The sequence below is a fragment of the Oryx dammah genome, unplaced genomic scaffold, assembly GCF_014754425.2.
Source record: "Oryx dammah isolate SB20612 unplaced genomic scaffold, SCBI_Odam_1.1 HiC_scaffold_4, whole genome shotgun sequence".
Taxonomy (NCBI): Eukaryota; Metazoa; Chordata; class Mammalia; order Artiodactyla; family Bovidae; genus Oryx; species Oryx dammah.
In genome coordinates, this window is record NW_024070188.1 from 35427269 (window position 1) to 35448675 (window position 21407).

At 31.8% G+C, this 21407-nt stretch overlaps 1 protein-coding gene across 1 annotated transcript in view; it reads right to left on the reverse strand.

The window, feature by feature from the left end:
• Positions 1-21407, reverse strand: part of GRIK2 (glutamate ionotropic receptor kainate type subunit 2) — a 730896-nt gene that overhangs the window by 139773 nt on the left and 569716 nt on the right. The window contains exon 11 of the mRNA XM_040239120.1: positions 21093-21316. Coding sequence (XP_040095054.1) covers positions 21093-21316 — 224 coding nt within the window. The remainder of the gene's footprint in view (positions 1-21092; positions 21317-21407) is intronic.

A 21407-nucleotide genomic window follows, 5' to 3' on the forward strand; every position in this document is an offset into this window, starting at 1 on the left:
TGTGTGTTGTGAGTCTGTAGTATTTTACTATTACTCTCTTTAGTTATGGTTATCCAATCATTTTGCTAGAATGTTTACAGCATTCTTTAACCTCTAAACCATCCTCATTTGTTTATGACTCTTTGTGACCCTTTGGACTGTAGCCCACCAAGTTCCTATGTTCATGGGGTTTTTCAGGCAAAAATATCTGGAATGGACTGTATTTCCTTCTCCAGTGTATCTTCCCCACCCAGGGATCAACCAGTGTCTTCTGTATTGCAGGCAGATTCTTGACCTGCTAAGCCATTGGGGAAGCCCTCAAGATAAATGGCAAGCCTAGGTGGTTACTGTAATTTTTATCAACTTAAGAAAATGAAAACATCTGAAAGCCATGTTATTTCAATATATAATATGCCCATATATACATATACAACATGATTCAGAGCTATGTGCCTCATGTATAAAACCATGCTACATATTTATCACCAAAAAAAAAAAAAACTCACAAAATTACAAACTGCTTAATTCGATAAGAGCTGATGACATGCCATCTTTATCTATTTGTCTTCTATCTGTTATCAATTTAAGGCTGGAAGAATAAATTTAGTTTGTTATGTTTTCACTTAAGGCCAAAACAGAGTAAACATTAGATTAGTTTGGGTTTTGCATCTGGTTAACTTATTTTATGCTCTAATGCATGAATCACTAATATGTTTAGAGCTTTTATGTTCACAGTAAAACACTGTCAGTGACTCAATCAAAATACCTTTTCATAAATATGAATAAAACATTCCTTATTTTAAAACAAAGAGAGTTAAGAATTTAGGACTAGGAATATATAGCAACATTGATTCACAGCAACTGTGAGATTATCTGAATATTATAAAAAATATGGATACATTTAAGGATTTGTATGTAAACAATGGTTGAGAAAACTTAAAATATTAATGATATAACTTATTATGTAGTTTGAATATCAAGACTTAAAATAGCATTTGGTACATTTATTTAATGCCAGAAAAAGAATCATTGCCTTAGATTATTTTATAACATTGGAACAAGCTCCAGAGTATGATGATATTCTATTGTTTGGATAAAGGCATTTTATAAATTTCATACATATAAGAAGGTGGATCATCTTTCTAATTACTTTTACACACATAACATAACATGAACCTTATCATTAATAGATACCTTCATACCAATGTTTAAAAATTTACCCTGTAGCCTCCTTATGACTCAACTTGCCTATTCAAGTTTGCTTGTTGTTTTGGACATTATAGTAAGCTACACTGATTCGGAAGATCACATATGAGTTTCTACTATTTTTATAATCAAGTCATAGTATGACTGTGCAATTATTTTAATAATTTCTTAGAATCTGCCATTGGATATAAACAGGAGGGATAAATTCAGATTATGGATACATTTTTTGTTTGCTCAAATCAATTCCTTAAACCTTTTCTTAAATTTAAAACTAATATTGCCCAGCCTTGTTCCCTAAAATCATTTCTTTCAACTGTACCATCAGAAAATAACTATCCATGTCTAATATTACTTATATATTTATTTTAGCTCTACTATATTTTATTATCTCTACATCTATATCAATGCAATATGTGGTTGTTAGAAATGTGATACAAAATACACACTATATAATGAGATGTATTTTGTATAAAACCAACCTTTACTCTATTACCACCTATTCTGTATGTGATTTTTGTCTTATTTTGTGGGCAGAGGAAGCAGCTTTAACTTCTAAAACTGTATGCTAGAATAAAATACTGGAGTCAGAAAGGCAAAATGGAGTACTAGTTAACTTTAACTAAGAAAGCATGCATTTAAAGACATCTTATATTTGTACAACACAAAAGTAGATTAGTAGAAAGTAGCAGTAAACAGTAATAGTAGATTAGTAACTGTTCACTAAAATACAAATCAGGTTATGAATTCTCTATCACTTCTTCAACTTCACTTGCTCAGTCGTGTCCGACTCTTTGCAACCCGTTGGACTGTAGCCCACCAGGCTTCTTTGTCCATGGGATTCTCCAGGCAGGAATACTGGAGTGGGTTGCCATTTCCTTCTCCAGGGCATCTTCCCGACCCAGGGATCGAACCCAGGTCTCCCATATTAGAGGTAGACACTTTAACCTCTGAGCCACCAGGGAAGTTATTTTCCTTTATATTAGTTCCTTCTATGTTATATGTAAAATTTTAGAACACAGTTAATAATTGTTAGGAAAATTATAATATTTTCTAAAATGTACTATTATTTTTTCCAGAGAAAATTCCTTAAGCATTTGGATTTTAAAAATGGCATAAGAATTATATTGGCCAAGAGTCCTGAAAGTACCATTAATTCACAATATTTTAACTTGTATATAACAATTTTGAGTGCAAACAGGAACTTTAGACTATTTAACATATACAAAATACTTATGTATTAGATTAAAATAACGTCTTTCTTTTGTTCTTTGATATAGAAAAATATACTGCTTTTTTATTCTTTGCAAAATACTAAAGTTTAAATAATTCTGCTTAATTCTCAAATTCTGTAACTGCATATAATAGGTGAATTTTATACAATTCATGTCTTAAAAATAATATCAGAGCTTACACACTTTATAACATTTATATTAGTTATGTGTTCTCAAATTTTTAAACATTTCTAATTAATCAGAATTTTTTCTCTCACTGATTCTTATATTGCATTTATATAAATAAGATTTTGTTTTGTCATGCAATTAAGAATTGTTTTTAACTTGCAGCAAATGAGAATGAATATATACTTGCATATATATGCATGCCTGCATGTGGGCTAATTTGCTTCAATTGTGTCCGATTCTTTGTGACCTCATGAACTGCAGCCCACCAGGCTCCTCTGTCCATGGAACTCTTCAGGCAAGAATACTGAAGTGGGTTGTATTCCCTTCTCCAGGGTATATATATGTTTATATACAATCTTCTACACACATATATAGCCATTTATTTTTAGAGAAAACTGTATCTTTCCAAATGATGAAGTTTTCTTCTATATTTTTATTCATTTAAATATATTTACTTATTCTAAGCCAATAAATTAGGAAATATGCTCATGAAAGGTGGCCAAGAAGTCCATCTGTCTGTTCATTTATCTGAGCTATCAGTTCTTTAATTTCTCAAAATATTTTTTATCTCAAGCTCAACTATCTGATTCATCCAATAAACTGTTCCAACTTCTAGCAATAAATAACTTTTAAACTCAATCCCAAGTGAACTTTTTAAAATAAGAAAGTAGCTCCCTCCTTCAGCATCCGAAAGATTTCCACTGAATCCGAAATCACTTTAGTATATATTTAAAGCACTTAAATTATCAATTCACACCCCCTCTTTGTAGAAATATCAAGTACATTAGCTCAACTGAGTTCTATAAACTACATGAAGCTAGTTCAGTTTAGTTCAGTTCAGTTCAGTCGCCCAGTTGCGTCCAACTCTTTGCCACCCCATGGACTTCAGGAAGCCAGGCTTCCCTGTCCATCACCAACTCCTGGAGCTTACTCAAACTCATGTTCAGTGAATTGGTGATGCCGTCCAACCATCTCATCCTCTGTTGTTCCCTTTTCCTGCTGCCTTCAATCTTTCCCAGCATCATGGTCTTTCCCAGTGAGTCAGTTCTTCGCATCAGGTAGCCAAAGTATTGGAGTTTCAGCTTCAGCATCAGTCCTTCCAATGAACATTCAGGACTGATTTCCTTTAGTATTGACTGGTTGGATCTTCTTGCAGTCCAAGGGATTCTCAAGAGTCTTCTTCAACACCACAGTTCAAAAGCATCAATCCTTCAGTGCTCAGCTTTCTTTATAGTCCAACTCTCACATCCATACATGACTACTAGAAAAACCAGAGCTTTGACTAGACAGACCTTTGTTGGCAAAGTAATGTCTCTACTTTTTAATATGGTGTCTAGGTTGGCCATAGCTTTTCTTCCAAGGAGCAAGCATCTTTTAATTTCATGGCTACAGTCACCATCTGCAGGGATTTTGGAGCCCAAGAAAATAAAGCTTCTCACTGTTTCCATTGTTCCCCCATCTATTTGCCATGAAGTGATGGGACCAGATGACATGATCTTAGTTTTCTGAATCTTGAGTTTTAAGCCAAATTTTTCACTCTCCTCTTTCACTTTCATCAAGAGACTCTTTAGTTCTTCTTCAATTTCTGCCATAGAAGTGGCATTATCTGTGTATCTGAGCTTATTGATATATCTCCTGGCAATCTTGATTCCAGTTTGTACTTCATCCAGCCCAGCATTTCTCATGATGTACTTTGCATATAAGTAAAATAAGAAGGTTGACCATATATAGCTTTGACATACTCCTTTTCCAATTTGTAACCAGTCCATTGTTCTATATCTAGTTCTAATTACTACTTCTTAACATGCATACAGGTTTTTCAGGAAGCATATAAGGTGCTCTTGTATTCCCATCTCTTGAAGAATTTTCCACAATTTGTTGTGATCCACACAGTCAAAGGCTTTAGCATAGTCAATGAAACAGAAGTAGATATATTTCTGGAATTCTTTTGCTTTTTCTACGATCTAATGGATGCTGGCAGTTTGATCTCTGGTTCCTCTGTCTTTTATAAACGTAGCTTGAACATCTGGCAGTTCTCAGATCACATACTGTTGAAGCCTAGCTTGAAGGATTTTGAGCATTACCTTGCTAACATGTGAAATGAGTGCAATTGTGAAATAGTTTTAACATTCTTTGGCACACTTTCTTTGGGATTGGAATGAAAACACCTTTTTCAGTTCTGTGGCCACTGCTGAGTTTTCCAAATGTGCTGTCATATTGAGTGCAGCATTTTAACAGCATCATCTTATAGAATTTGAAGTAGCTCAGCTAGAATTACATCACCTTCACTTGCCTTGTTCATAGTGATGCTTCATAAGACTCACTTGATTTCATACTCCAGGATGAATGGCTGTAGGTGAGTGATATACCATTGTGGTTATTCCAGTCATTAAGATCCTTTTTGTATAGTTCTTCTGTGTATTGTTGCCACCTCTTCTTAATATCTTCTGCTTCTGTTAGGTCCATATCATTTCTCTCCTTTATTGTGCCCATCTTTCCTAATATGGTATTACTTATTAATAAACTGATGGACATAGAAAGAGTTTTGATAGATCTAGCTGGTATAATTTTCAGAGTATGAAAAGATCAATGAACTGAAAATCATGGGGGATTGTTGTTTAGAACCTAATCTGAATTTATATAACTTCAAACTTGTTATAAATTATGACCATAGACTTTTTTGTATATATATCATCATATGATCATAAAGTAAATAAATGTTATATTTACATTGATTCTAAAAAGCAAATAAACAATATTTGGTCTAAATTAGATGGTGTAGCTGCCATTTATGAAGCTTTTATCTAATAGCATTTTTCATTCAAACTACCCTAAGACCTAACCTATAATACTTTCTATTAACTATAAATGAGAATGTGTAAGAGGAGCTAGAAGGCTGCAAACAAAAGATTAAAACGAGCAAATATCTTGCAGGATAGAGCATATCCTTTAATAATTGCATTCATTTTAAGATGAGCCATTCAAAATTGCTACCTGTCCAATCTGCATACAGTGAGCAAACTAGAAGCATGTAAAAAAAAATGCTGTTTGTCCCAAGACAGGCCATTTTAATATCCCTGTAGCTGAGTTTTAAACACTTCAGGCTCACATGTCTGCTGAATTAACTACTTATTTTCTGGCTTTTTGCACATATGGTACTTGTAATCCATATTAAATTACAGCCTTAACAATCATTTTTGATGTTGTCTAATATGTAAGTTAAATTTAAAATACAGTGACCATTCATCCTTGTTTATAGAATAGAGTCATAAGCTAAACAAGTAAAATTTTTAAAAGGTTTTGCCCTCATAAAAATATGTAGCCTCAAAAGTATGTCTCAAGTTAAAATCTATATAATTTATCTACCTTGAGAGCTCTGATCATTTATATACAAGAATAGATAATTAATTCTATCCTTGCAATAAATACAAAATAAGTTATCAACTATTTTATAAAATACTTTCTCCTTAAACATATGAAGTACTATTAACAAAGCTGGAATATATTTAAGATACATGTTTGCACTCAACTCACAATTTTCCAGAATAAAAAACAGTTTGTTTGGTAAATTTATCATTATTCCAAAATAAATTTTTTCCCAATTACCTAATTATTTTATAACTTTTAACAAAATTAGGGAACTGTTTTTTGAAATTCAATGAGTATCTTTCTGACAATATAATAGAAAAACTTGATTTTCTAATCAAGTTCATATGTAAGTAATAATGAATGTCACAATATCAGACATTTTTAAACTGAAGAAAAAAGATTTTAATTACCTAATAAAACTTTAAAATTTCACATTTATTATATGACTTAAAAAGCAGAATATTAAAAATGAAAAAATAATAAAAATAATTTATAAAACTTTAAATGCTAATTATTAATATATTTCCACTTAATAGATGTGAAAAAATCTTGTCTTTATAAATAAGCAAATGAGAGCTGATAATAACTCCTTGAGGAATGGAGCATGGATGCTAAATCAGTCTGGAAGGTGATTCAATCTATACAGAATGGGTATGATAAAAACTAAAAATTTAAATACACTTGTACATTAAAGTAATTCTTCACACCTTTGATTCAGCAAATTAATTGCCTGGCTATTAATGAAGAACATATATTAAGAGAGAAGCTAGAGATTAAAAGAAGAAAAATGTTCACGGCCAAAAATATTTGGAAATGGCTTTGTTAAACTAACACAATGTAATTTTTTTTTAATTGCAAACCTTTTCAGAGTCTTTAATTTGCTCATAGCGAATCTCCAAGAGGAGGATCTAGTACACAATTCTCCTGACCTTACTCAGTTGTAGAACGCTCTTAAGGTGAAGGTGAAGTCGCTCAGTTGTGTCCGACTCTTTGCGACCCCATGGACTGTAACCTACTAGGCTTCTCCGTCCATGGGATTCTCCAGGCAAAAATACTGGAGTGGATTGCCATTTCCTTCTCCAGGGGATCTTCCCTACCCAGGGATCGAACTCGGGTCTGCTGCATTGGAGGCAGACGCTTTAACCTCTGAGCCACCAGGGATCTTGGGTTCATTTTATTCCCTCTAGAAAGAGTTTAGCGTCTAAGATTTTGTATTATCCCTAAAATACTGTATAATACTTTTATATAGTGTGCTATGGAGCCTACACATTTTTTAAGGCTCAAACTTCTTCCTTGTTTTAGAAAAGTTAGGGAAAGCACTGATGTGCTGGAATATTCTGTATCAATAATAAAGCAGAGTTATTTTCTATAGGAATGAAAATTTGCATAGGGTAACAACTCATGCTTCCTATACAAAACTAATTTGGTAATTTTGTGTATCAAGAATATTTGCCAGGAGAAGACAGAAAGTATACAGGACCTCTAAAATATGAAATATTTACACTTCTTTTTCATACATCTAAAGACAAGCTTCATTAACTTGTTTAAAAAAAAAGAAAATAACAAAACAAGAAGGAGATAGGCTGGTTAGAGGCAGGCACCCTGAAAACAGATGAGAGCTTCTTTCTAAGAATAGTGTAGCAGAGAGATAGAAGGTACCAAGATTCCTGATACCACATTTAAGCAGCTGTTTCAACCCTGCCCTTCTTAAGCCTCCAGTAGAACAACAATTTTATTTATTTACATAACTGTTTCATCAGATTTCCCATTACCCACACATGAAACAGTTCCTACTAGCACAGGTCTGAACCTATTACTTAAATTTTCAGAGGATATTATTGATGTTTATATTAGTACTGAATACTCTTAGAAAATGTATCTTTTAAGATTTTTTGATTAAAAATTATAAGCAAGGGAGACCATTTTATGATCAAACATTTTCCATGTAAAGAGTTAAGGTTTTCTAATAGGATGATAAAATTGGCACCCGCAATAACAAATTTCATGAGACTGTCAGATAGCTAGCATATTCCTCAGTGCATTTTCTCTTTTTAGTTGTTTTAATATCCAGTTGACTTTAAAAATTATGCAAATTGTATAGATATCAAATTATTTTATCAGTGAAGGGAAAAATGATGTTTAAGTTTAGAATTACTTCAAAGGTTCTAATATATTAATTAAAACCCAACTGTTAACTTTTTCTTTTGAAGTTTTTTGGTGGTGGTTTAGTCACTAAGTCCTGTCCAACTCTTGCGACCCCATGGACTGTAGCCCACCAGGCTCCTCTGTCCATGGGATTTCCCAGGCAAGAATAATGGAGTGGGTTGCCATTTCCTTCTCCAGGGGATCTTCTGGACCCAGGGATTGAACCCCTGTTTCCTGAATTACAGGCAAATTCTTTACTGACCGAACCACCAGGGAAGCCCTTTGCAGCTAGCTTTATAACCTCGTGTTATTGAGAAGACTCTTGAGAGTCCCTTGGACAGCAAGGAGCTCAAACCAGTCAATCCTAAAGGAAATCAACCCTGAATATTCATTAGAAGGACTGATGCTAAAGCTGAAGCTACAATATTTTGGCCACCTGATATGAAGAGCTGACTCATTGGAAAAGATCCTAATGCTGGGAAAGATTGAAGGCTAAAGCAGAAGGGGGTGGCTTCTCCTTTAGCCTGCAAAAGGAGAAGGGAGATGATGAGATGGTTAGATGAGGATCACTGACTCAATGAACAAGAATTTGAACAAACTCCAGGAGATAGGGGAGGACAGATGAGCCTGATGGGCTGCAGTCCACTGGGTTGCGAAGAGTCTGACTCAAGTTAGCAACTGAGCAACAAAATCATCCTCATCTTTCTGATACACCCTGCATATATCTATACATTCCAACGGGATAATTTGCTGTTCATTTTTATGACCTTTGCTTCCCCCTTCATTTGAACCTGGTATATATCTAGCAGTATGCTGAAGGCAGCTCATACTGGCTTGTGAGACCTACTAATTTTCCACCTGTCTTCCCAACTCCATGTTCAGTGAGACTCCATTGGTAACTTGATATTAGCCATAGTGGTAGTATTTAATACCATGAAAATTGGCAGTAAGTACAAATCAAAGCCTCTCTCATTGGTGTAGTCAGTTATTAAACTATTTTTATCCCACCATTGAATAATACAAATCATTCATGTTAAAATTCTATGCCTTACATTTTTCCTTAATTAATTTTGGCACTGTTTATTTGGTAGCTTTAATATCAAAAAGTAACCAGATTTGCACAGTGAAGCACAAAGATTACCTGTACATTAAAGCTATAATAATATGTTATTGAACATATTATTTACTAGATCTAAATGGTTTGGAAGGGCTTAATGAAATGGTAACAATGATCAGTTTCACTGATTTGTAATTTAGTAATGACAAATTTAAATTTAAATTGTAATCAGTTGTATTAAAGATGGAATCGAGAAATACTAAATATCACTATCAACTATAAGGGATTACTAGAAAAAATAAATGTTTTCAAAATGTAGGACTTCCTACTGATTTCCATTTAAAATTTATATTTGATGTAGGAAATTAACTTCAACAATAGGCTGATTTCAGATTCTTATGACCTACACTTATTCTAAGAAATATTTTTTAAATAAACAATTCATAAGGATGTACAACAACTTATTTATATTTTAAACTATCTCAGACTGTTTTTATTGAATGAAATAAGAAAAGGCCTTATTATAATCACCTATGAGTTATTTTAAGATTTCTGAAGGAAAGGCGTTATTTTGGTTTCCATAAAATCCAGACTTAATTTTACAAATGTAAGATAAAAAATATAGATTTCTACCTTTAAAGCTGGAACCTTTCTTTGTAAATTATACAATAGCTTTTCTGTTGTCTCATTAAATAGTTAAAATGCCATTTTTCAAAAAACACTCAATTGTTCAATCAAATTAAACTGAGTGGCTTTAAACTGAGAATAAAAAGGAAAATATCTAACATACCAACATTGCATCAGAAAGTATGTTTGTTCTATCAATTTCTTACTAGTACAGCTATATGTTTCCAAGTGAAGTACCAAATATTAAAAAGTAGTTCTATTAAAATCAATATGAGCATAATTTACAGTTTAAAGATTCTGTCTTAGATTTACACATCAGAAGCAAGTGTTTAGCTTGCAATACACTTGCTAAAGATTTTAAAAGAAAAGTCCAATATTAAAAAGCTCAGAGCAGACTGTCCTCTGATCAGTCTCATGGTTATGTGGATTCTAATACTGGAATATGAAACAGACTATGCATTTTTTTAAAGGACATTCAGTAAATGAAGTTATCAACAAGAGTTAACAAGAATTTGAAGCCAGCATTAAAATGGTAGCATTTTATTTTTTAAGCATCAATTGAACATTTAAATTGCTTTAGATAATATGCAAATATCTGGCATATACCAAAGTACCAAATAAGCTACCATAAACATGCAAGGCTTACAAGGCTTGTTTTCTCATTGAATTTTTAAATATAAAATGACTTTAAATAAAATTTCACAGGTGGGCTTTCTATTCTTCAATTAAATATCTTTTGAAATTTAATCTAGTGTACCAACTATATCAATAAAATCTTTTAAACTTAAGTGTATGCACCATATACATAGTAGAGTATCTAAAACAACTGAAGTATGTTTGGAAAGCATTCACTATCTTTCTTTTCAGCTCAAATACCTAAATTTTAAAAAAATCAACATAAATATTTTAATTTTTTGGCAGAAAGAAGACTTAAAACATTATCTTTAATATCTTCCTAATTTAAAAATTTTGAAGCCCTATTTGAAAATTGAAGCAGTAATATGAACATTTTGAAATCAACATGTTTCCCTGAATGTAAATTGTTTTTGCATGTCCTTCTACAAGCAAAATTTTCACAATTTTCAATTTCTTTTGATAAAATCACCTTAGTAATAAGAGTTTCCAAAACATACCTTCAGTCAGTCTAATGAATTGCTAAACTTATGTTTAACACACCTCCCAGCACCCCCATTTTCAGTACCAGTAATAGTAAGGGAAGCAGGGAAACACTTACCTAAATTTTATTATGTTAAAATAATATTCAGGTGCATATTCTGAACCAACTTAGATGACAGTTGTAGCCCTATTCTGTTTATAAAGTTTATCATGCCAGTAACATTCAAAGCCTACAATTTCACCTTTGCTTCAAATATCAAGTCCATTAAATTAAAGGGAAAATCTATTTTAAATTTATTCACCTCATTTTATCATCTCAGAGGTAGTCAGGCCACATGACAATGGGTAATGTTTTAAAATAATTTAGTGTTAAGCATCTCTCATAAAGAATAGCAGGAAATTAAGTTATATCCAGATTTGGGGGTGGAAGGGAAGTGGGAATGACTTTTTATATTTGTTATAAAGTATTGAAACTGAAATTCTGCTTCAATTCAATGTACATTAGATAAATAGAATTATCACAGTTTTAAAATGCAAATGTATATAATTTGTATAATTAATTCACTAATAAGGTTTTTGGGGTGGGGGTCATAAATTCATCAGTTTAGTTTCTGGGGCTTCCAAACAAACTTTTAAAAATAGATATAAAATCCACATATTTCTAACAGAGATAACATCACATTTTTACAGTGTACCTTAGTATGCAATGGTTGAGTAAAAATATTTAAAACTATAGGTGTTGAAAACTAACAGAATAGTTTGTATTGTCACTCGTTTTACAAATCCTATTTATATATAAAATAAATGATTTCAAGCTCATTCCATTCAAATATCATATGGAAATTCCTATTGCTATTTGAAAGAACAATATTTTGTCCTAAAAAATATACATATATATACCCAACAGGATTGATATGAAAACAATTTAAGTTGAATGATGTAATTATGTAATGGAATGTAAAAAAATTATAGCAATTAAAGTGTTGTGACATGCTCTAATGAATGAAGTTACATTGGTTGATGACACTATAGCTCCTACTCATTAATTATTTGGATAGAGTGCATTAGGTTACATAGCATGAAGAAATAAAGTCATAAATTACCACTAAAAATTGCATCCATACATTTTCATTTAATATTGATATTTCTCAAACATCCACAAATTATTTTAAAAAATCAACACAATATCAGTAGCACTTTGTATTCTCCAGGGAAGCTCACAACATGGTTCGGTTCTTCACTATATGCAGCTAGTGATTTTCAGGGGAAGAAAGTTAGCATTTCTAGAGAGTAAGTTTATAAAGCAGATTTACACATGTATGGCCTGTGTCGCCTGCTTAGATTCCCAAGTGACTGGAAATATTTTTAAAGCTTTCTTATTTTCAGATCTAAAGGGAAAACACGTACTTCTTAAGTGTAGGGTGTATTTTCACCCTAATTAGGGTGACATATTTAAGGAATTACCTGTTAATATAAAGCAATATACCACTAACACATAGTGCAAATTATTCACGATAGCATTCTTTTAAATATTTTTAAAAGTAGCCAAGGTCTTTTTTTTTTTCTGAAATTTTAGAAGGAAAAGGTGGAAGATGACTTTAATGTGATAGTCAGATAGACCCGAGGGATAGAAGTACCTTTTAAAATTTTGTTTTCTCATTTCTTCTAAATCTGTTTTCTTTTCTCTAGAACTTCCTCTGTATAATAAGTTAGAATTTTAAAAGTATAACAGTAATAGTATTAAACAAGCAGAAAACATCTCTCATCTAATTTTTGAGAGGCATGGGAGCAGGAATGATGTATACCTATGTATTTCTTAAGCCATAGAAACAGTTACTGAAAAAGCTAATAAATTAATCTCTTTGTGGTTCTCAAATTTGACTACTGTTGACATGTAGTATTTATTAGTTTTCCTCCTTTTTCTCTCTCAATTACTCCCTTCACATCATACATCAGCCCAGTACAAGACTACAAAAGAAAACATCCATGTAAAAAAACTCTTACTCCAAGGAACTGACAGCAAAGGGACAGCTTCATCCAAGTAAAAAAATGTGACTAATTCAAGTGCCATGCTTCTGATTAAATTTTTAAAATATCTATTTCTCTGCACTTCTTAAGACAACTACCTTTTTGAGCTAGTAGTCTCGATCATTGTACAAACATACATAGAGAAAAACAAGCTCCTAGAGAATATTTCCTTACTCACTATCTTTGTTTCACTGGTGTCCTGCACAGCCTCTACTGTTTCAAAGCGTGTGCGAGAGCTTTGATCTCTCTTGACAAGACATTGTAGATTAAAATATTTTATAATGAATATTATTAAATTATTTTAAAAAGATACTGACTTTCCTGAGATAGTTTCAGATCGTGAAGACCTGTCTTAAGTGGCTGAGAAACCTCCCCAAAGTCCAAGGGGAACACTGGAAAGAGAGAAGTGCAATTTTGTTTGGAGAATTAACACAGACAAAACGTGCCTGTGAAACAGCTTCTCACAAACAATTACAGTACTCTGCAGCTGTGGGAGAAGGAGCTATTGAGAAATCACAAAATATGAAAGAAAAAGTATACTACTTGGTGAAATTCTGGGTTCTTTTTATCTTGTAGGCTCTTTCTCAAGATCATCTCAAAGAATTTCTTTCTAATGGTCATAAAAGAAAAGAAAAGAGAGTAAAGAAAAAATAAAAAGAAAGAGAAATAAGCCAACAGAGTATTGTTCTTCTCCTATTAGTTTTTTTTTATCTGAATTAGCTAATGAGAAATGTACTAGAGACATGGTAGCAACTGCCAAAAAGCTACCACACTCCTTTTCCAAGTATTTCAAAGAAAAACATAATTTCTTACAAGGTACTGCTTCTCATCAGGATGTGTGCATGTATGATAAAGTATCTGTGTGAGCATGAGTATATAAAATATGATTACATGTTCCATAAAGGATTCATTAAGAACCGAGATGTGCTATTTTTGGCACCAAATAAAATAATTTAATAAACATCCAACTCCGAGTTTTGTTTTTTTTTTAGCATTCTTAAGTTTCTTAATGTGAGTCTATACATCGTAACATTGAAATCAGTTTCTGTGATTTACTGAGATAGGCATTGTTTCAACTGCTAAATTGAAATAAATCACCATAGGGTGACCAGAGTTCTCAGAAGCTTATTGTCTGAGATAGGTATTGAATGGACACACTTAAGTGACTAGACAGAGGGAGCTTTTTTGCTTCTAGGGATATTTGAATTCAATTCAGTGACGGAGGCAAGTAAAGACACAGAGGCAAATAATTTATCCATAGGATACAAAAAGTGAAAATAGATTACCAAACTTGTCTTGCATTTATACTTAATTTTGTCCTAACAAAAAAAAATGTGAAAAAAATACTTTGGAAAGAGATATGGAAATTGTAAAAGATAGTCAAGCATAATTATCTTTAAAAGAAGATGCCAACAAGCATTTGATTACAGAAGATTACCAAAAAATCACTTTAATTTTAAATTGTTTTTGTCTTAATCAACTTTTTATCGTATCTTTTATCCTTGTAAATGTCTAGCATAATTATGAAATTGAGAAGTAGAAAATGTTTATCTTCTTTTATGATGATTGAGTCTGTTCTTTATCCAATACAGATAATTTCAGTCAAAAGATCCACTGTGTCAATTGTCAAGATATAATATTCACCATAGCTAAAAAAAGTCACTGATTCAACTTAATTTCAATTGATTTTTTCTATCAGTTTCAAAAACTAATTTTTTTCTTCACTAGTGACTTCATTTATACTTTAAAACCATGAATATTATTGGAATCATTAAAAATAAAGAGGTAAATTATTTTATAATTAGTTTACCAAATAGCAATTGTGAAAAAAAGGCCTGGTAACACAGAAGTAGCCCTAACTTGTATGGAAATGTAATTTGAATGTGCATTTAGTTTTATTCAATGTGACTTTTAGGTTCATAACTGACATATTTCTTAGTATAATCAATTATAATAATCACTTCACAGGTGTGAAAGGCAGACTAGGAGAAGAGGACTACTTCAAGCCAAGTGTTCATTAAATTCTAGAAAAAAAATCTAAATAGGAAGAGGAGCCACAGATAGGCTTCTCTGCAATTTACTTAGGTTAAAAAATACTGAAAAATAAAAGCAAAATATATCTACAATTCTGGAGAGGTAAACCTGAAATGATATTCTAGTAAGAGGTGGGAAAGTTGGTGGCAAAGGCACGCAACAAAATTGTCATTTCATTTCAGTGTAGCAACAGCCTTTTTGACAGCAGGTTAGTTTAACACTGCACATCCCACCAAAACAGTAATCCATTTCCAAGTGAATAATAATTCATTGTTGCCCTTCACTGTATATTAAATGTCACCCATCATTGTGACAGGAATATAAAAGCTACTGCACACTAGTCAGGAGCCAAAATCAAAGCTGTTAATGCAAGCACTTTGGACAGGGTTTTCCAAACCCAGTTAAACCATCAAAAAAAACCCCACTATGTTTACATCTTTACCCCTGAGCTCCAAGAGAAATATAGACTATTTTTGCAAGTATGAGGACTCTCAGTAAGGCAATAGCCTTGTCATCTTGTGACTGCAGACCATGTTAGAGCCAACACATATATCAAGATGGTCTTGGCAGTCACTGTAATAATAACAAACCCTTGAACAGGTTCTAGGCAGATGAACCCTTGCTCCCCTGCAAACTAACCCAATAATACAATAGTTAATACTCTAAAATCATAGAAACCATGCAAAGTAATTCAACACAAAATTATATAAGAAATTCCTATATTCTTTTTAACTAAGAAAATCTAATCTTATGTATTTAACAGTTTGAGTAGCCCTGATTTGCTATTCTTGATAAGATGGCCAGGTTAGTCAATATTGCTTGGTTTCTTTTACTCTTTCTCCTGTATTTGTCCTATTCATTTGCTCATTTAAGTAACCTAAGAAATTTTTCTGTGTAATAATATCCTTACTACTAAATTTGGTATAGTGTTATTTTTCATCTTCAGAATTTATTTGTATCTAATTTTAAAATGTCAATTTCAGAATAAAATATGCAATGTTCTTATATGCTTAGTGAATATTATTAAATTTACATCAATCCTGTTGGAGGGAAATGTATATGCCATTATTACTTTCTTTTAGTTTCAATTTTTAGTTCTTAATTTCTATATACCAAACTACTAAGGACCTCAGACCAAGATTTACATGCTAAATTTCTAAACAGCTCTAGTTTTCCTGGAAACAACTATAGCTAAAAGAAAATTTCAAACTCTCTAATATTATAGGGATTTAATTGACTCATTTTATAAATAGGACCTTTCGTAGCAATACTACCTATATTTTTAAAAAAGGAAATATTTGAAGCAAGGTGAAAAATAATCTCTCATTAGTACAAAGGGTGGGTTCCCTAAATAGGCTTATTATATGACTAATTGCCATCTCTATACTAATATACCTAGATTAAAGAAAATAAAAGAATAGAAAGAAAGAGGAAAAGATTTAGGGGCACATATGGTTAAGTACAAGTCCATTACGGAAAAGATTTCTTCCTAAACCTCTGTCAGCCAAGAGCTATTGTTAGAATACCTAGGGTAAAGCCATTGTATGCCTAGAATGTAGTAGCTCAGGTTCATTTTTACTCTTAAATAAGAGTTCTCAGTTAATCAAGATAAGCATGCTGATTATGCCATTATGCTATAAACAATAATGCAACTGTTTGTGAGAGGTCATGGTCTATAAAGCCATTCCGGGACAGACAAACAAGATCATATATCTTGATTTTAATATTCACTAAAATAAATTTAGAGAATCTTCAAGTATTTCTTAGAATTTTTCTTATAAAAAAGTGAAGGGAAATATTAAAATGGTATCATAATTTACCTTTAAATTTAATTTTAAAAATATAAAAATCTAAGAATTATTATCATTTATCAGTTTATCACAAATTTAATGTTGTTAATACTGTGATACAACAGATATTCAATAAGACTCAAATCTAGTATTCTAATGATAAATAACAAACTGCTTTATGTCTTATTTCCTTTATAGTTGTATATTTTTCAGTGAAACATACATTAACAAGTCATCCTCAGATAAATACATATAAAATATATGTAATCATTAAAAATGTTGGATAACTATAAAATATTTTCACCACTTTCATTCAAACCCAATATATATGTGTCAGATAAACACATTGGTTAAGAGTTTATTACTGAATAAATGTATCAAGTCATGTTTGTTCTTGGATTTGAGCATCTGGTACAATTCTTAGAACATTATAGGTATCTAGTAGATAATTGCTGAATAAATTAATCTATAGATGAAGGGTATAAATTAATGCTTAATACTTTATGGAATCCTAATTCTTCAGTGTTCACTATAGGTTGAAGAAATATTTGACTAATCAAGTGAATGATTGATGGAATAATTAAAGTGGAAACAGAAAACAAACTGAAGGTGTGGCTTGGTAGCTAAAAAGATAAAGAAGATTAATTGCAACAGTAAAAACTAGGACAATGTCATCTAGTGACTGAAAAAAGTAAAGTAATGCCAATTAAAAATTAAAATTATATTTCAATCATTTATTATATTTTAATTTTGAGATAAAGTAGATATTACCTAGTTTCTCAAAATATTGTATAAAATAATATGCAATAATTTAAGAAATATGAATTCTGTTGAAGTTATATTACTTTAGAACTTTTCATTTTTATGAATTTCAGTGGAAATAAAATGATATCTGAAAATTTTTAAATGTAATTTGTCTTTCTTTGTTATCTTATGAGGATAAGGACAAAGAATATGCATAAAGAAAATGCGATTTTAATTTTGACATCAGTAATGATGTTCACTTCATCAGTGATCTCTATATGGCATAAGATATAATGCTTATTCATAGATTAAAATGCTATGCTTATTTTGAATTGATAACAAATGATTATAATGCCATTTTGGTTAGAAAAGTAATTAAGTTCTTTGCAATTGAAATTCAGACATTTTGCTGTTATTTGTACATCATGAACTTCTTTCACAGTAGCAGGAGTTCAATACAATGTCAGAGTGGATTTTAGTTATCCAAAATCATTTCGTTTTGGAGGTTCAGTTTAGAATTTAAATTGACTCTATTCATGAAATTTTCTTTTCATTTGAGTTTTAGTTTTATTTTTTAATTTGACAATATTTATATGAGATAACAATGTTGAGAATTGAAGGAAATATTCTGAGATAATATGTAAAGAATTGATTTTTTACTATGTATACTTTTTCAAGAACATCAAATATATTTATTACTTAATAGAGGATACCCTATACTATTTTAATAGTATATTTGTTAATTTACCTATAAATGAAGATATTAAACTTAATTTTTCAAACTATATGAAACTGTTATCTCATTATTGAATGATGTGCTGAAATAGAATCATTTTCAAATCCATTCATTTAATCACTGACAAAATTCAACAGTAATATTCTAAAAGTCAAAGACACTAAAAAATGGCATACCCATTAATGGTATGTTTTCAGATAGAGGGACATGGATGGATTTCTCTTCTGTAAAATTTGTATAGCTTATCATAATTCTACAGCTATTATATGATTTCATGTTTATCAAAGTAAGAGCTATAGATAATTTTAGAAGTGTAAATCAATATCACATGATTCTATTTGCTAATACACTTTTAAGCTGGAATTATATTCAGATGTCTCCATATTTGCTTTTGAACCTAATTTTAGAAGATTTAGGCACAGAATATAGGAATATCTAAAATTTCTAACTTGATTTTAAAGTAATTCAATAGTCTCTGCTTAAGATCCCCTGGAAACTGATATTAGAACTTAATTTAGCCTGACTGATGCCCACACAATGGCCTCATAACTGTCTCAGGACATTTTCCTCTAGGCTTTGTTTATATCTTTCCTGAGAATTTTGTTAATTTGATTAAGAGGGAACAGGTGTACCTGCAGATATCAAAAAAGAATTTTTCTATACTTCAGAATCTTTGTTTTTTTTCTGTTTGTTCTGTGGGTGGGCTGCAGAGTTCTTTACTCATTGAATTATTTAAGCTGTAATCCATGAACTCAATTCTCTGAACACATAAACCAGGATGGCTTGTGTTAGACACTATAAAAAAAGATGCAATTGGTCCAAAGAATCTCAAACATGAGGTTGAGTTTTATTTGCACAAGATATGGAAAAAACTGGAGCTAAAAATTTATGAACTTCATACTTCAGATTCTCACTTTGGGGGGAAAACACTCTAAAATTCAAATAATTTTAATTCAATCTACCATATAACTACATATATCATATGAATATATGATTCTAATATAGATTTTCAGTCAAATACAACTAATAATTTTCTGAAGAACTCATGTGTTAATACTGAAATTATTAGGTGGAAAATGATAAGTCTATATAACATTTATGTGTAAATATATATACATATATTTCAGAAATGTGTATTATAAAAATATAAATATATGATCATTTTATTCTTTTCTTAACTGAATAAACTAAGCATTTTTCATGCTAGGAAAAAATATATGACTTTGTTAAAAATGTTCAAGGAAGGACAAATGTTCTTAGTGATAACTGATCAAAAGTCTCCCACATAATGTAATTGAAAAAAATAACCCACATATTTAATACTTAAATTTGGATTAAAGCAAAAATATTTATAGTTGTACTTTTGAAGTGTTATTATCAATGTGAAAAATTATAATTCATCTTGGATTTAGAGTTCTCTTTTTGATATCTGATAGAAAATAAATATTCAAAGACTACACTAAGTATTGACTTGGAAAGTCATTTGAGTAACAGTGGAACTCTGAGTCCAGGGATAGTTTTAATCTCCTTAATCAAGACCAAAAAAAAAACACTAAACCATATGAAAATAATCTATCTGTTGAAAATTTGATAGTGAGGTAAACAGAAATAAAAAATGACCACAAATATTCACTTCCAGAGTGACAATAGAGTAGCAAAACCCACATATAGTGAGGTATATCATAGACTTTAAAAGTCATTATAAGATATAAACATATGTATTTTTCACTTAGGCAATTGAGTTTCTGATCCTGTGATTTAAATACACCCTGCTGCTGCTGCTGCTGCTGCTAAGTTGCTTCAGTCGTGTCCGATTCTGTGCGACCCCATAGATGGCAGCCCACCAGGCTCCCCTGTCCCTGGGATTCTCCAGGCAAGAACACTGGAGTGGGTTGCCATTTCCTTCTCCAATGCATGAAAGTGAAAAGTGAAAGTGAAGTCCCTCAGTTGTGTCTGACTCTTAGCGACCCCATGGACTGCAGCCTACCAGGCTCCTCTGTCCATGGGATTTTCCAGGCAAGGGTACTAGAGTGGGTTGCCATTGCCTTCTCCTAAATATACCCTACATGTCAACAAATATAATGCAATTTTTTGTGGTGATGTGTTTATTATATGAAAAACTATATACATTTTGCATAGAAAATCATGATAGGTTTTTATACTTTAAAAACGTATTTTAATCAGCATCTTTTTTAAAAAAAACCTCCTTTTAAATTTTACTACTTTGGTTTTTCTTATAAGTATTTCATTAATTTAAATTAGTAAAACATATTGTTTTGCTGTCTGGTCCAAGATAAATTTTCAAAATGAGGAAATAATTTTTATATCATAGTGATCTGCCCTGCTTTTAGTTTCTGATTAAGAAGAGTAATCTCTAACACATCTCTGCTGCTGCTGCTGCTAAGTCGCTTCAGTCATGTCTGACTCCATGCGACCCCATAGATGGGCAGCCCACCAGGCTCCCCCCGTCCCTGGGATTCTCCAGGCAAGAACACTGGAGTGGGTTGCCATTTCCTTCTCTAATGCATAAAAGTGAAAAGTGAAAGTGAAGTCGCTCAGTCGTGTACGACTCTTAGTGACCCCATGGACTGCAGCCCACCAGGCTCCTCCGTCCATGGGATTTTCCAGGCAAGAGTACTGGAGTGGGTTGCTATAGCTTACTGACATAACCAGCATGCTTTCTGCCCAAAAAGGCATCACAGTACATTTTATAAGCTATATGACTTAAAAGTTCATTATTCTACAGCACTCCATGGGAAATAAAGAAAGAAAAAAGTAAAACTGATTGTGACTTTTGACAATTATTAGTTAGAAAAAAGAGGTAACAATTGCCAAAAAAATCACAAAAGTGAGCATGTTACCTGGCTATGACAAAGAGCACACAACTGACACCCAAGTAAGCCAGCAGAATATACATCCAGATATCAGGGGAGAGAGGATTCAGGAAGGAGAAGACGCCTGGGTTTGTACCATTGGGCTTGCGGTACAAAATACTTATTCCAAGTGTCATAAAGGGCTTGGAAAAGTCGATGACCTTCTCTCGAACGTAGGTAATAGCCAGTGGAGCAACTGCAAGGTCAGCTTTCTGTAGAGAGAAACATAAAAAAGGAAGAAAAAAATTACTCTTAAGTCACAAGAAGGCAGCAATCATATTAAATAAAACAAAGACTTTACAC